This window comes from Leptopilina heterotoma, unplaced genomic scaffold (genome assembly GCF_015476425.1).
Source record: "Leptopilina heterotoma isolate Lh14 unplaced genomic scaffold, ASM1547642v1 Lhet_101, whole genome shotgun sequence".
Taxonomy (NCBI): Eukaryota; Metazoa; Arthropoda; class Insecta; order Hymenoptera; family Figitidae; genus Leptopilina; species Leptopilina heterotoma.
The window spans coordinates 374,257-389,164 of NW_025110815.1; the positions used below are offsets into that span (position 1 = coordinate 374,257).

The window sequence follows — 14,908 nt, forward strand, 5'->3', positions numbered from 1 at the left end:
AATAAAAAAGGATGAAGAAGACTTAAAAATAATAATTTATTAAAATGGTAGATTTCGTGGGAAGGAAAAAAATAGGACAAGAGTTTTTTTTCTAAAATAAAATTCATTATATGTATCCCAAAAAAACAGATTTTATTGGGTAAAATTCATTATAAATTTTATCATAAATTAGACAATAATTTACAATAATTTTTACACCACGAACGCAGTAATCACGGTCTCCATAGTAGTAGATGATAATTTTACTGCAATAGAAAAGAAAAAAGGTCGATATTAATCAATATGTTACTTTCCAGTCTGTAAAAATTAAATAAATTTTTGCAAAATACACAACTTTTCTAATTTTGAAAATTTCCATCGCTCAACTCTAAAATTTATCGTAAGAGTCATTTTCGCGTAACATACCAAAAGTGAAAATGACTCTTAAGATTTTTAGAGTTCAGCCCTTATTTCGAAACTTACTAATAATTACAATCAAATTTACTTAAAATGCCAACAATCGTGCTTAGTAAAAATATGTGACTAAAAACTTTCAACTACTGTCTTTAAAAAAAAATATAATTATTGTAATAAAATATGACGCGCTTACAAAAACGGTAAAAGAAGCAAATCGTTTTATACAAATTCTTATATTAATAAAATTATTGAAAAATAATTTCTTCAATATTAAAAACAATATTTTTTACACCATGCATTTATTAATACAAAATTAATAATATCATGCAAATGTTCTTAAAAATAAGTGTTATTGAAAACTTGTTAAAAATCTTCTGTCTATTCAATTTTATTCTTTAAATAATAATATTTATAATATAATTACTTTGTGAAAAATAGACAAAAGATTAACATTTAAAAAAACGTAACGAAATTAATATTTCATTGTTACCTTCGTTTATCGTATTATAAATTAAGATGATGTATGAAATGATGAAGCTTAAAAGCCATTATTGGATTATAATCCCAATAATTTAATCCAAAAAAAATATTAATCTACACGAAAATAAAATTAATCCACCACCAAAAATACAGAAAATAAAAAATACAGAATACAGAAGAAAAAAATAGAAAAATACGGAAGATAAAATTAGGTATAAAAAATTATTCTACACGAATGTAAAATTAAATCCACCACCAAAAATACGAAAAATAAAATAAAATAAAATAGAAAAACAATTAACAGAGAGTATTTTACACCAAGTACTTTTCTCATTCTGTATTAAATGTTCTGCTTTGAAAAAAAGAGATAAAAAAAATTTGATGAGTCAATATATTGAAATGAATGTTATTTATTTAAAAAGCCATCAAGAAAATTGAGAAAAAGCTTAAAGATTACGATGACATGCTGACCACGATTTATATATAAATATATGCGACCATTCCATCTTGAGATATAGCGCAAATGATGAGCATTTGTCTACTTCTTCCCCTAGAATATGAATATAAAATTCATAGACATGCAAAAATAAAAATTGCATTTTTCGACACATTTAGAAAATTAGAGATAATATTTTCCTTTGAATTCACATTTAATTACTTATACCACGTGCAATAACGAACCCATGCCAAATGATAATTTTGAAACCCAGATAAAAATGTAGAAGAATTTAAAAAGCTCCTCTGCTACTTTTGTTTCTTAAGTTGAAAATAAGAATAAAAATTAAATACGAAAAAAAATTTATCATTAACGCAAATTATTTTTATGGAGTAACAGACTTCGCACTTAAAAATTAATTTTAAAAAAGTAGCTTTCAAACTAAAAAAAAATAGTAAAAAAAAGTAGCTATCGAAAAATTAAACTTGACGACCAAAAAACCTCGTTTTAAAAACTTTACAAAACTGATAAAAATTACATTCTATATTTTATTTTACTGAATTTTTCCCAATTTTCATAAAAAATTAAACTTTTTTCTTATCCTGCTAATTAATTGAATTCCTACAACAAATTTAAATATTTATAAAAATAATTTAATTCTTCAGAAGAATTTTATAAAAATTATTAAATAATTGATTTCTTTCGACTAATTTTATGCAAATTCTAATTTAAATAATTGAATTACCAGAGAAATTTTTATTATTGAGAAATATTTTAATATTTTAATATATTTTTTTTATTTTTTAATTATTTTAATTATTTTTTATATTTTTTTTGAGAATTATTTTATTATTTTTTATTTATTATTTAGATATTAAAAATCATTGAAAAGCGAAAAGTTTTTAAAAATATTTAAATTTTGCAAAGAATTCTATTAAAATTTTTCAGAATAATTGAATGTCTGTGTGGCATTTGTTTAATTTTTTCATGAAAATAATTGAATTCTTGCGAACGATTTTATTAGAATTTTTTAAAATAATTGAATTTACAAGAAAAAGTTTATTACTTTCTAAAAATAATTAAATTCTTGTGATGAATATTGTTATTTATGAAAATAATTGAATTCCTGTGAAAAATTCTAATACTTTTTGTAAATAATTGAATTCTTCAAAAGAATTAGAAAAAAACATTTTTTTTTAATAATTAGGAAATTTAAAATAGTGTAAATTCTCAAAAATAAATAGAAATAGTAGCTTTTAGTGATTGATATCTAAAAAAAAGTACTCAAATAGTAGAATAAAGTATAAAAAATCTAGTAAATAGTAAGTTTTAGTAAAGATGAGTGCGAAGCCTGAGAAAATATTTCAATTTTAAAATTAAATACAAATTTTTAAAAAATAGGATTTTTTAAAAATTCAGTGAGTGATTTGAATTTTTCTAAGAATTTAAATATACTAAAAAAATAACCACCACCACTCAAAGATATATTCGTGCTTTAAATATAGAAATATGCCAAATGAAAATTTTGCTCCGCGTTATTGAATGAAAAAATTTATAATAAGTTTTGTAGAATAAAAATAGTGAATATTAAATTTAAAAAATTCTTTACCTTCTTAGCAGCGGCACCAACTTTACTCTTTTTCGTACCCCGGACCTTCTTCATTCTGTTTTTACGTTCTTTCCTCTGTTTTCGGGTTTGCTTCTGTTTCTCGAAAAGTCCATGCCTAGCTAACCTATATTTAGGTTCGAATTTCTTGGCAAAATCCAATGTATCGTAAAGGAGAGCGAATCCAGTTGATTTGCCGCCTCCGAAATTCGTTTGGAAACCAAAAACGAAAACCACATCGGGCGTAACTTTGTACATTTTTGCGAGTTTTTCCCGGACTTCGGTTTTACGCACCGACGGTTGTCCAGGATGTAAAACATCGACGACCTGTTGAAAAATAAATGTTTCGTACAACTCCAAAATTTTTACGTGTCGAACGAATTTAGGGAATAATTCCAATTTAAAAATTTAACCAATTTTATGAAAAATCGTTAATTAATTCTATTCTATCGATTAAGAAAATTTAGATTTTTAAAACGGTCTTTTTAAAAAGAGAAAAAGGCCTTTTAAACAATAGGTTATTCTTCAGCAACTTTCAACTCCCAAGAATGTTAGGTTAGGTACAACAATTTGACCCGCAAAGAAACAAATTATACAATAAAGAAAAATGAATAAAAATATTGTAATAAACAAACTCACCATTTGTTTTCGGCATAATAACCGATTGGTCATAAACTTCCTGGTTCTGATAGTAGCGGTTCCCTCGGTCTGCAATACAATAACATATCACTTTTAGGTTATGTTTAAAAAAATTGATTTTGTTGTTTAAAAAAAAGGAAATTGCCAATATACCCATTTTTGGGAATTTTAAACACAAAAAGTAGTTTTACAATTTAAAATCACAGAATACTAAATTTATCTATAAAATTATTTTCTTCCCATGCTTAAAAGTGACGGATGCCCAAGTGAAAACAACACTTAATTTTCCTGTCATTACTTAAAATTTTCATTAAATATTAACACTATTCACCGCACTGGGATTTAATTTCACGTTTAACGTTAAATTTACCATGAATTTGTCATTGATTTTTTATTAATTTTCGGATAAGAAAATACATACCATCTTGTTCGATTTACGTACTACAGAAAAAGGCTTTGCCGGAAGAGGGCAGTGCGCATGCACTCAAATCTAGAGAGAAACCGGAAATTTACATTTTACAGTTTGACCAACATTCAAAAGGGAAATAATGAGAGAGAAAAAGAGTTTTCAAAAGAAAAAAGAAAATATCTCAATTTAATTAGGTACTATTAATTTTTAAGTTCTAGTTTAATTTTAAAAATTATGTAAAGAGTTCAAAAATTCAAAAGAAACGAAGGATTTTGATAAAATAAATTGCAATTATAATTTGGTGTTTGCGTAACTTGACGGCGGGAAATTTGAAATGAAAAATGTTATTGGCATTTTGAAATTAAAACAATTTATTGAAAAATTACTATTTTATTATTAATTATTAATTATTAATTATTAATGTGTATAATACACCTTATATTCTATTTTCTCCTATTTTTCAGCTAAATTTTCGAATTTTTGGTTTTTATTATTTATTTCCGTAATTTTTGATTTTAAAAAAACGAATTAATTAATTTTCGTTAAAAACTCCTTATTCAGTAATAATTGTCCTTTTGGCACGTCTGCGAATTTACCTTTATTGTAGACAAATTGTCCTCGAACAACAGTGGCGACAACTACTCCAAATAATGTCCTTCCCTCGTATGGAGTCAGCTAATAATTAAATAATTTAATTATTATTAATATTTAAATTATTATTGTGACAAAAAAGTAAAATTTACTAAAAATGTACAAACCTTATTCCTATGATAAATAATACTCCTTTCTACCTGCAATAAATAAATTTGTCATAAATAATTATTAAATAAAACTCTCCGAAGAAAGGCTCCTAAGAAGCAAAGAATTTTAAGTTTTTTAATTTTAATTTTAATTAATTAATTTTTAATTTAATTTTTAATTAATTAATTAATGTAATTTTAATTTTTTTCGATTTTTTTCTCATCAAATTTAAATTTATTCAATTTCGAACATAAATAAATCTACAAATGGCTTCAAAAATTTTTATTATAGTTTTTATGAATAATTAAATTCTTTTGACGAGTTTTATTAAATTTTTTTTTTAAATAATGTTTTTTTTAATAATTTTAATTAAAAATTTGGAAAATAATTGAATTGAACAAAGAATTTTTTCAATTTTTCAAAAAAAATCTTGTCTGTTTATAATTATAATTGAAAATTTTATTTTTCAATTTTATTAAAATTATATTGATAATAATTGAATTTCTGCAAAGAATTTTACGATTTATAAAAGTAATTGAATCCTTCTAAAGAATATTATTATTTATGAAAATAATTGAATTCTTGTGAAGAATTTTATTAAAATTTTTAAAAATAATTGAATTGTGGAAAACAAATTAATTATTTATAAAGATAATTGAATTCTTGTGATGAATATTATTATTTATGAAAATAATTGAATTTTGCAAAGAATTTTATTAAAATGCCTCAAAATAATTGAATTTTCCAGAATAATTTTGTTATTTATCTTTAATAATTGAATTCTTGGGAAGAATTTTATTAAAAATTTTTGAAACTAATTGAATTGTGGAAAACAATTTAATTATTTATAAAAATAATTTAAATCTTGAGAATTTAAAAAAATTTGGAAACATAATTGAATTTCGGAGAAGAATTTTATTACTTTTGAAAATAATTAAATTGTTTTTTTAGAATTTTATGGAAATTTATGAAAATAATCGAATTCTTGTAAAGAATTTTTTTTTTTAAATAATATTCAAAATAATTTAGTGAATCTAAAGAATTTTGTTATCTATGGAAATAATTGAATTCTTAAAAAGAATTTTTTTTTTTTACAATTTCTAGAAATAATTGAATTTTTTTGACGAATTTCAATAAAATTTTTTAGAATAATTACATTTTTCGAGAAATTCGATTAAAATTTTATTAAAAATAATTGAAATTCTCCAATGAGTTTTACTATTTAATATTTATGAAAATAATTGAATATATTACGACGACATTTTTAAAATTATAATTACGGTGATTAACTTTTCTTGATTATTTTAGAAAAATATAAATAAAATTCTTTAAAAGAATTTAATTATTTTCTGTTGAATTTCACAAAATTTCTATTAAGACAATAATTTTTTTTTTTAAATTTATTTACATACTATATTTGAATCAGTGACTGATTTTTGACTATCAAATTAATTATTTTTAACTAATTGAAATTTAGAGAATAGTATAAATATTTATAAAAATTGAAATAAAAAGCGATTTTTTAAAAACAAATTAAAATAATTAATACTTTTTTTAATTTGGTGAAAAAATTCCCGCTTTGGCATCAATAATTTGTAATAGTAATTGATTCTCTTTCTGTATTTTTACTTGAGAAGATTACAAAAATATTCTCAAATTTTTTACTTCTTGGGAACCTTTCTTCGGAGCGTGTCATAAAATTATAATAAATGAGTCTCTTACTGTGAATTTATCTTCCGGGTTCCAAATAACAAAATCAGCATCCATTCCTTCCTTAATAGTGCCTTTAAATTTGTCGAAACCAACAAGTTTAGCAGGATTGGCGGAGAGTAATTTTGACACTTCTATTAAACTGAAATTTCTCTGCCTTGCTCCAGTCCACATCAGCGATAGATCTTTATTTGAAAAACACATTTAAATTTAATATTTTAAATTTTACTTTAATACGAATATGAATTACTAATTTACTGTTAATTTGAATTTTTTGGTTTTTTAATTAATTGTCTTTTAAATTTATTTTTAGAGAATCTTGAAATAAATTTTTTTTCTGTTAAATAAATAAATACTTACCGAATTGCAGAGAAGCTATTCCGCCCCAAGCAGTCAGGAAATTGCCAGGTGTTTTTAAATCCTCGGTGCATGGAGAATGATCGGAAACGACCATATCTAAATCCTTATCTTTTAACGCTTTCCACAGTTCATCCTTTGTAATTATATTATTAATTTAATTTAAAAAAAAAAAAATTTTTCATCGAATGTTTACTTAGTTGAATTATCATTTTTTAAATTTTTTACTTAACAAAATTTTTATATGTAAATTTACCTGATTAGATTTTTGACGAATTGGAGGAGTACATTTATACTGAGTTGCACCATTAGGAATATCTTCAGCGGCAATATTTAGATAATGATGACAAGTTTCAGCTGTTAAATTCACTCCAGCGCTTTTAGCCTCTTTTATTATTTTCAAACCCTCGGCAGATGATAAATGCACAATATGACATCTCGTGCTGAAAAATGATTAATTAAATACCAGAGTTCTTATTAAATTAGTAAAAACTAAAAAGTCAAAATTTAATTAAAAATTATTTAAGTCTAAATTATATTATTACTTAGAATTTTTGCAATAAGTTGTAGCAACTTCTAGTGCTCTCAGTTCCATGGAAGGTGGTCTTGTCTCCAAGAAAGTAGAATAAAAACTAGGATTACCTGAAAAAAAAGTGGGTAATTATTTCTAATTGTCAAAATTTACTTTTAAAATTCTATAAGAAAAAAAATTATTACCAGTCGGTTCGGAAACATTCCCTTCACTCTCCATTTCTGCATGAAACTATAAATAATATTAGTGAATTTTATTGAGTTCTATTATTAGATGTTTAATTTCATATTTCATTAGTTGAGAGAAAAATTACCGCGAGTAGAGAATTTAAAGAGTGTAATTCCTTGAGTGCTGAAATAATATCTTTTTCCTGGACATAAGGAAATTCATCGACTCCACTTGGGCACATGAAACACTTGAATCCAACGACTCCTGCGTTCACTAAATCCTTTAAATTTTTCTGTAAATCAAGAAAAAAATTTAATTATATTAATTAAATGTAATTAAATAATATTTAATAATTCATACCTCATTTCTAGGTATGACACCTCCCCAAAATCCAACATCCACGGAAGTTTTGCCTTCAGCTGCTTTCACCTTGACTATCAAATTTTCTAAAGTTGTTGTCGGAGGGATCGAATTTCTGTCAATTAATACAAATAAAATTACTATTTGCTTTTTTGATTCCTAATAACTTTTTAAATAAGTTTTCTTTTTGAATGTTTAAAGTTTTTTTTTTAAATTAATGTACTAAAAATCATTGAATTCTTGTAAAGTATTTATAAAAAAAATTTTGAAAATAATTGAATTTTATGAAGAATTCAATTATTTTCAATAATTGTAATAAAATTCTTTAGTCAATTTATAAATAATAAAAATCTTCGTAAAAAATTCAATTATTTTCATATAAATAATAAAATTCTTATCAGGATTTTACTTATTTTCAATACAAATTTTAATTGATTTCTTCGAAAATTTGAATTATTTTTAAAAATCTTGTAAAAATTCTCCGAGAAAATTCAATTATTTTAGAAAAAAATTGAATTTTTTACAGGAGTTCAATTATTTTAAAAATTTTTAATAAAATCCAATTTAAAAATTCAATTATTTTTTGAAAATGATGAAATTTTCGCTGGAATTAAATTATTTTAAATACAATTTTAATTTAATTCTAGGGAAAATTAAATTATTTTTAAACATTTTTTTTTTAAATTCTTCGAAAGAATATTCAATAATATCAATAAATAGTAAATTTTTCATAAGAATTCAATTATTATTTTAAATACAAATTTAATGAAATTTTTCTCAAAAATTCACTCATTTTGGAAATAATTAAATTTTCAATTTACTGAAAATCATTGAATTCTTGTAAAATATTTATAAAAAAAAATTTCTAAATAATTGAATTGATTTCAAGATTTTTATCAACATTTTTTCAAATAATTGAATTCTTTCGAGAAAATGTAATAAAAATTGTATTGAAAATAATTTAATTCTTGGCAAGATTTTCATTAAAATTCTTTAAAATAATTGAATTCTTTTAAAAAAATTTATTGCAATTTTCTTGAAAATAATAAAGTTTTTTTTTAATAATTTTTACAGAAAATTTTGAAAGATACAAATAATTGTATTCTTTCGAGAAATTTTATGAAATTCCTTTGTAGAATTTTATTATTTATAAAAATAATGGAAATTCCTTTGTAGAATTTTATTATTTATGAAAATATTTTAATTCTCGTGAAGTATTTTCTTATTTTATGAAAATAATTGAATTTTTTAGAAGGATTTTAGAATTCTAAAAAATAATTGAATTGTTTCGAAAAATTTTTTTTTTTGAATTTTTGAAAATAATTGAATTTTTTAAAGAAATTCTATTAAAAATTTTGATTTTTTTAAAAGAATTTCATCAAAATTGTTGCGACAAATTTTTTTAAAATTTTTGAATAATAATGAACAAGTATATTTAATATTATGTATTTAATAAGTGAATTATTCTTCAAATTTAAAATCTGTAATCATTTAAAAATTGATGTTTATTCTTGAAAATGTAAAATTTTTTAATTTACAAAAAAATAAGAAATGGAATACTGCGTTCCGCGTGTATCATTTTCTAGTAAGATTGATAAAATTTGATCACATTTATTTTGTTTAATAAAAAAATGAATGCGATAAATACACTTACAATGGCATATCGACAATTGTTGTAACACCACCGACAGCTGCTGCACGTGTTGCAGTTGCAAAACCTTCCCAATCAGTTCTCCCCGGTTCATTCACGTGGACATGAGAATCAATTACTCCCGGCATTAAAACTAATGAACCGAAATCATAAACAGTCCCATTGTGATTCTAAAAGAAGAAAATAAAATAACAAAAATATAAATTATATTGTATAGTAAAATAAATAACGAAAGAGTTGATGATAAGAAAATTATAATACGTACATTTAAAATTTTTTCTGCTTCACTTTCATTTTGATATTGATAAATACGATCAATTTTTCCATTGAGGACTATTAGAATAGCAGGTAAAATTACGTCAACAAGGACAATATTCGAAGATTTAAATATTGTCACTTGGGAAATATTCGAAGAATTAAGTGCTTCCATTATATAATATAAATTTCATAAATTTTAATTTTTTCAAATGTAGTAGACTTTTTCCTGAAGATTCTTGACTACTGAATCGAATATTTATTATTTTTCTCACCTCATATTGAAAGGACATTTAGTTACTGATAACTTAGAATTCTAACTTCTGAGAAGTCGTTTATAGTAGCTTTTGTTTGTAAAGATTATCAATATTAAAATTGCGATAATTGCAGACGTACAAAATGATTATATTTTTCTTTAAACGATACAGTCTGTGACAAAAGTTTCTTCAGTCGATTCTAATTTTAATTAAACTATATGTGACGCGCTTCTAAGAATTTAATTATTTTATTTAATTATTTTATTTAAATATTTAATTTCTATTTAATTATTTTATTTAATATTTTTATTTCTATTTAAATATTTAATTTCTAAGATTGAATTATGAAATCAAATATCATTTAAACTCTCAATATTTATTTACTCTTAAAAGAAAATAATCTCGATAATTTATGTATTTTAATTTCTTTCCTTTCTTCTTTCTACTTGAATTTTACGACTTTTATTCAAATTATTCAAATTAGAGAGAAATAAACAAAACTATTTAATTTTCCTATTAAAAAAAATTATTCAACCCGAATTTTTATTTCACGTACAAATGAAACTGGTGGATGTAAACAAAAAATGTGAAATGAGACTAAATTCTATGTATTCTATTTTTATTTTTGTATTAAAAAACTGGTTTAAAAATTATTTAATACTTTCAAAGTATCGTACCATTTTATGATAGTGACTTTTATAAAGTAAAACCGGGAAATTTCGCATGCAGTGGATTTTGTAAATCGATAAGAAAGTAAATTGTTCCTGCCGATCCTGAAATTTGTAAAAAAAAATTATATCACAAAAATAACAATTCTCTGATACATTTAAAAATTTGTTTGCTATATTTACAAACAATTTTAATTAATTTTAGTAAATTTTTTTTCATCTTTACCTTCAAATAGTGAGAAAGGACGATCGGAATTTTTTGTTTGATGTGCCTCGTAATCAAAGCACCACTCTGCAAACTTGCATGCTCTGTATAAATATTTCACATCCTGGAAAAAAGAGTAATTTAATTAATTTATTTAATTAATTAATTTATTATTTTTTCTATTTTTATTATTTTTGCAAACAAAATTAAAATAATTGTTTCTTTATCGATTTTCTTGAATTAACGAAAAAAAAAGAAAGATTTAGTACCTTGGTCTCTTGATAGAGATTTAAAAAGGAATAAGCATTTCCAGCAGTACCATGACATATTCCACAACCTTTTTTTAATAGTCCTCGTTTCCATATTACTTCTCCACACTCCAGGGCAGTTTTCTGATAATCCTCGTTTCCAAAAATCTACAATCATATTATTGTCATTAATTAAAAAAAAAAATTATACAAGTTTTTTTTTACCAAACTTTGTAAATTTAGAAAAATTTATCAAATTTTGGAATAATCGTATATTACTGAAAGAATATAAAATTAAATATACCTTGTATGCTAAGGTAAATAACATGGTCATAGAAGGAGCGCCATGACACCAGTGAATTAATTTATCAGATTCCCTTCCCAAAGACGAAGGGAAATTACCAGAAGGAAACTTCAATTTCTGCAGAAACTTTAAAGATGGTTCAATTTCGTTTTTCAACTCGCTGTCTGTCAAATATTCACGAGCCTATAGAAATTCAAATGTAATTTTAATGAAATAGATTATAATAATAGTTAATAGGAAAAAAAGGACAATTTTTATATTTTACTTGTAGTAACAAATATAAAATTCCTCCTAAACCATGAGCTCCACCAAGATATTCGGAATCATGCCAAGCGTACATTAATGGCGATTCGCTGGACTGTCGCTCTGAATAAACTCTACCAGACTTTAAAATCGATTGCACCACCTGAAAAAATCAATTAATTATAATATTCATTAATAGAAAAATATAATTTTCGTTATTGAAATTCAAATGAAAGAATGATATTTACAATTCATTGAAAAACAAGATACCTAAAAAAAGATACCATTTTTTCAAAACGTTTTAATGTTTAATTTTCGGAGTAAAAATAGTCACTATTAAAAATTATCAATATTCAAGTGTTCATTACAACGAAAATATTTCGCATAAAAACTGTTTATAAATTTCCATAATTAAAATTACTAAGTTTATAAATTTCCATAATTAAAATTACTAAATTTATAAATTTCCATAATTAAAATTACTAAATTTATAAATTTCCATAATTAAAATTACTAAATTTATAAATTTCCATAATTAAAATTACTAAATTTATAAATTTCCATAATTAAAAATACTAAAATACCTGTTTAATAAGAGAATCATCAAATGGCGAAGGCGTTATATTTTTGTTAACAAACAAAAGACAATACAAGTATCCAGCTCTGCCATAAAGCAATTCGTCCGGCAAATGTTCATTCTCCTCCAAAACATAGTCCGACAATGATTTTAATCTATTGCGAACAATAATTTAAACATTTTTTTTCCAAATTGAATTTGAAGAAAAAATATTAAATTATTAAGTATGTACTAACTTTAAAAGCATTGCACGAGATTCTTCTTTATCGATTTTGTCATAAAAAACAGCTCCCAAAGACAGTGGTCCAGCACTTCCGATTAAGAAAGTTACTTGTCTTCTGGAGTTCAATTTAGAAACACAACTGTGAACCATTTCGGCTGCTTTCTGAAAGTAAAAAAAAAAATCTTGAATCTAGATCACATTTTTCCAAGTTGTAAAAAAAGGTTTTATTAAAAAATTTCATATTTACGGAAATATAAATTGGATCATCGAAATTATTTCCATAGTAGTTAAACATCATTGCGATGCCAGATAATCCAGTGTAAACCGATTGATCGTCAATGCTGTACCATTTTTTTTTGTTCTTCTCAAATTTTTGTACCAAGTCTTTTATCTTCTCTGACAATTTTTCTTTGAACGTGTCCTGAAACTAAAAATTCTTCTTTACAATTTTTCAAAGTAAAAATTTAAATATTATTACAGTTTTACAACAATTAAAATTTTCAACGTTTTCAATTTTAATTTCTTAAAATTTAGTTATTTCCAAAAAAAATCGTACTTTAACGCTTTTAATATTCAATTATTATCTAAAATTTCAACTGAAATTCGTTTTTAAATCAATTCTTATTAGAAACTTCAACTATTTAAATACAAAAATAAATAATTATATTGAATAATTGAATGTTTCTCAAAATTTTATTCTTATAAAGAATTCACCAATTTTTTAAAAAAAATAGTTCAATTTCTGAAAAGAATTTTATTATTTATGAAAATAATTAAATTTTTGCGAAGAATGTTATTTAATTCTTTAATTTAAATAATTTAATTCTCTTGAATAATTTTATTATTTAGAAAAATAAGTGAATTCTTGTGAAGAAATTTGTTAACATTTTAGAAAATTCGAATTAAATTCTTTTTGAAGAATTTCTTTGATTTTCTTTTAAATAATGGAGTTTTCTTTAATAATTTTAATTAAAAATTTTGAAACTAATTGAATTTTATGAACAATTTCTTTCAAGTTTTTATGAATATATTCATTACTTCCTGTTTATTGAGATCGATTATTGACGTTGCAGTTTTTATGGAAAAATCTGGAAATTCATTACAGTAGTGACGACCATCGTCGACGACAGTCAAACTTCTTTCACCCATTTTTAAGAAATTTCTCGAAGACGTAATAATATCAAAAACAATTTTCTGTAAGAAAATATAAATCGTTAATTTAATAACATTAAATATATAAGTATTATTATTAATTATCAATTGAAATCATTTTCGAAATTGTAATAAATTATTAAAAATAATTTATAATTCTCATTGATAATTTAATTTTTTTTAAAATATCTTTTTACTCTTGAGAGAAATTTAGTAAAAAATCGTAAAAATTAAGATTCATATTTTTAGTTATGTTTTCCATAAATATTTTATTCTAAAATAAAAATAATTTTTTCGATTCTTAAAAGACCGACACAAATTTCTAAGAATGGAAAAAATTTTCATTTTACGATAAAAAAATAGAGTAGGATTAAATTTAATATACAAACACTGATTAAGTAAATAATAATAAAGCCTAACGGAAAAAAGTACAGATACATCCGGAGGTAAAAGTAGAACTTGATTAAATTATTCAAACACTTTTTATCAAAATTAAACTATACAGAAGAATAATTGCTGAATAACTGCAAGACAAAAATTAGATTCATATTTATACATAATTTAAAGTTTCTCGAAGAGATTAGAACGTAAGTTCCGAAAAGTGTTAGAAAATTCGAATTTTAAATATAAATAATTAAATATATTTGTATTTAAATTAAATTACCCCTTATTTAAATCTTTTTAATAAAAAAATTACTGTTTACTTTTGATTTTGAGGCATAGAAAATATTATCTGTCAAATTTTTAGGTTAGAATTTTAATTATAATACTTTTTACTTTTATCCTTTTTCTATGAAAAAAAAGGTTGGAGATAAAAATTAATGTATTTTTAAATTACTCTATTATTGAATTCAACAAAATAAGTAATTTTATAATATATATACCGATAAATATTTGTTTATTTTTGCTTTAAAAAACCGGTTTTTCAAAGAGATGTCTTTTCTATAAATAAATAATAATAAACTGAATTACTGAAATCATTAAGGTCAACACATAATCGATGGGTTTAAAATAAAACCTAAAGGTGCATTTCCACATGGCTCGCTCTCATTGGCTTGCTAGTCCCCGCGCATATTTGAATCATCTTCTTCTTCTTTTTTTAATTATTACAACAGTTGTTCGTTATTTTACTAAAAAAATCAAATACTGGTTATAATAAATTACGTTTATTATACCAAATACGAATAGACAACATGAAAAAGTAGTTAAAATAAAAAATAATATTTAAAAGAACAAGAGAATTTGAATTTTACCACACTGTTTTCCATTGGTTTAATATGGTGTACGTGAT

The 14,908-nt window shown here is 22.7% G+C and overlaps 3 protein-coding genes across 4 annotated transcripts; all 3 read right to left on the bottom strand.

The window, feature by feature from the left end:
* Positions 1-111: 111 nt before the first annotated feature.
* Positions 112-4,053, bottom strand: LOC122500752 (40S ribosomal protein S24). Its single transcript, XM_043609842.1, has 4 exons — positions 3,979-4,053; positions 3,558-3,626; positions 2,922-3,245; positions 112-245 (listed from the first exon to the last, which is right to left on the bottom strand). The coding sequence occupies exons 1-4, from the start codon at positions 3,979-3,981 to the stop codon at positions 243-245; spliced, it is 399 nt and encodes a 132-aa protein (XP_043465777.1). The 5' UTR covers positions 3,982-4,053; the 3' UTR covers positions 112-242.
* Positions 4,054-4,422: 369 nt separating this feature from the next.
* LOC122500739 (allantoinase) lies at positions 4,423-10,155 on the bottom strand. Its single transcript, XM_043609813.1, has 11 exons — positions 9,751-10,155; positions 9,489-9,655; positions 7,835-7,949; positions 7,620-7,766; positions 7,492-7,537; positions 7,320-7,416; positions 7,031-7,217; positions 6,778-6,910; positions 6,430-6,602; positions 4,725-4,757; positions 4,423-4,641 (listed from the first exon to the last, which is right to left on the bottom strand). Exons 1-11 carry the CDS (start codon positions 9,913-9,915, stop codon positions 4,495-4,497), a joined length of 1,410 nt encoding a protein of 469 aa, XP_043465748.1. The 5' UTR covers positions 9,916-10,155; the 3' UTR covers positions 4,423-4,494.
* Positions 10,156-10,599: 444 nt separating this feature from the next.
* LOC122500744 (lanC-like protein 2) lies at positions 10,600-14,617 on the bottom strand. Of its 2 annotated transcripts, none has more exons than XM_043609819.1 (10): positions 14,502-14,617; positions 13,504-13,659; positions 12,713-12,892; positions 12,479-12,627; positions 12,250-12,397; positions 11,688-11,828; positions 11,423-11,605; positions 11,140-11,286; positions 10,892-10,994; positions 10,600-10,770 (listed from the first exon to the last, which is right to left on the bottom strand). In XM_043609819.1, the coding sequence occupies exons 2-10, from the start codon at positions 13,612-13,614 to the stop codon at positions 10,694-10,696; spliced, it is 1,239 nt and encodes a 412-aa protein (XP_043465754.1). In that variant the 5' UTR covers positions 13,615-13,659; positions 14,502-14,617; the 3' UTR covers positions 10,600-10,693. The 2 variants fall into 2 exon arrangements, with proteins under 2 accessions (XP_043465754.1, XP_043465763.1); XM_043609828.1 differs by lacking the exon at positions 14,502-14,617 and adding an exon at positions 14,282-14,406.
* Between the last annotated feature and the right edge of the window lie 291 nt (positions 14,618-14,908).

What these genes read in the sequence shown, in the direction of transcription:
- LOC122500744 (XM_043609819.1), bottom strand. Translation starts at nt 13,614, where the DNA reads ATGGGTGAAAGAAGTTTGACTGTCGTCGACGATGGTCGTCACTACTGT. An exon ending in ATCTCTATCAAGAGACCAAG is followed by an intron (nt 10,995 to 11,139) that starts GTACTAAATCTT and finishes TCTTTTTTCCAG; the next exon opens with GATGTGAAATATTTATACAG. An exon ending in TCCTTTCTCACTATTTGAAG is followed by an intron (nt 10,771 to 10,891) that starts GTAAAGATGAAA and finishes TACAAATTTCAG; the next exon opens with GATCGGCAGGAACAATTTAC.
- LOC122500739 (XM_043609813.1), bottom strand. Translation starts at nt 9,915, where the DNA reads ATGGAAGCACTTAATTCTTCGAATATTTCCCAAGTGACAATATTTAAA. An exon ending in ACTTATTGCAAAAATTCTAA is followed by an intron (nt 7,218 to 7,319) that starts GTAATAATATAA and finishes ATCATTTTTCAG; the next exon opens with CACGAGATGTCATATTGTGC. An exon ending in TTCGTCAAAAATCTAATCAG is followed by an intron (nt 6,911 to 7,030) that starts GTAAATTTACAT and finishes ATAATTACAAAG; the next exon opens with GATGAACTGTGGAAAGCGTT.
- LOC122500752 (XM_043609842.1), bottom strand. An exon ending in TATTATGCCGAAAACAAATG is followed by an intron (nt 3,246 to 3,557) that starts GTGAGTTTGTTT and finishes ATTTTTCAACAG; the next exon opens with GTCGTCGATGTTTTACATCC.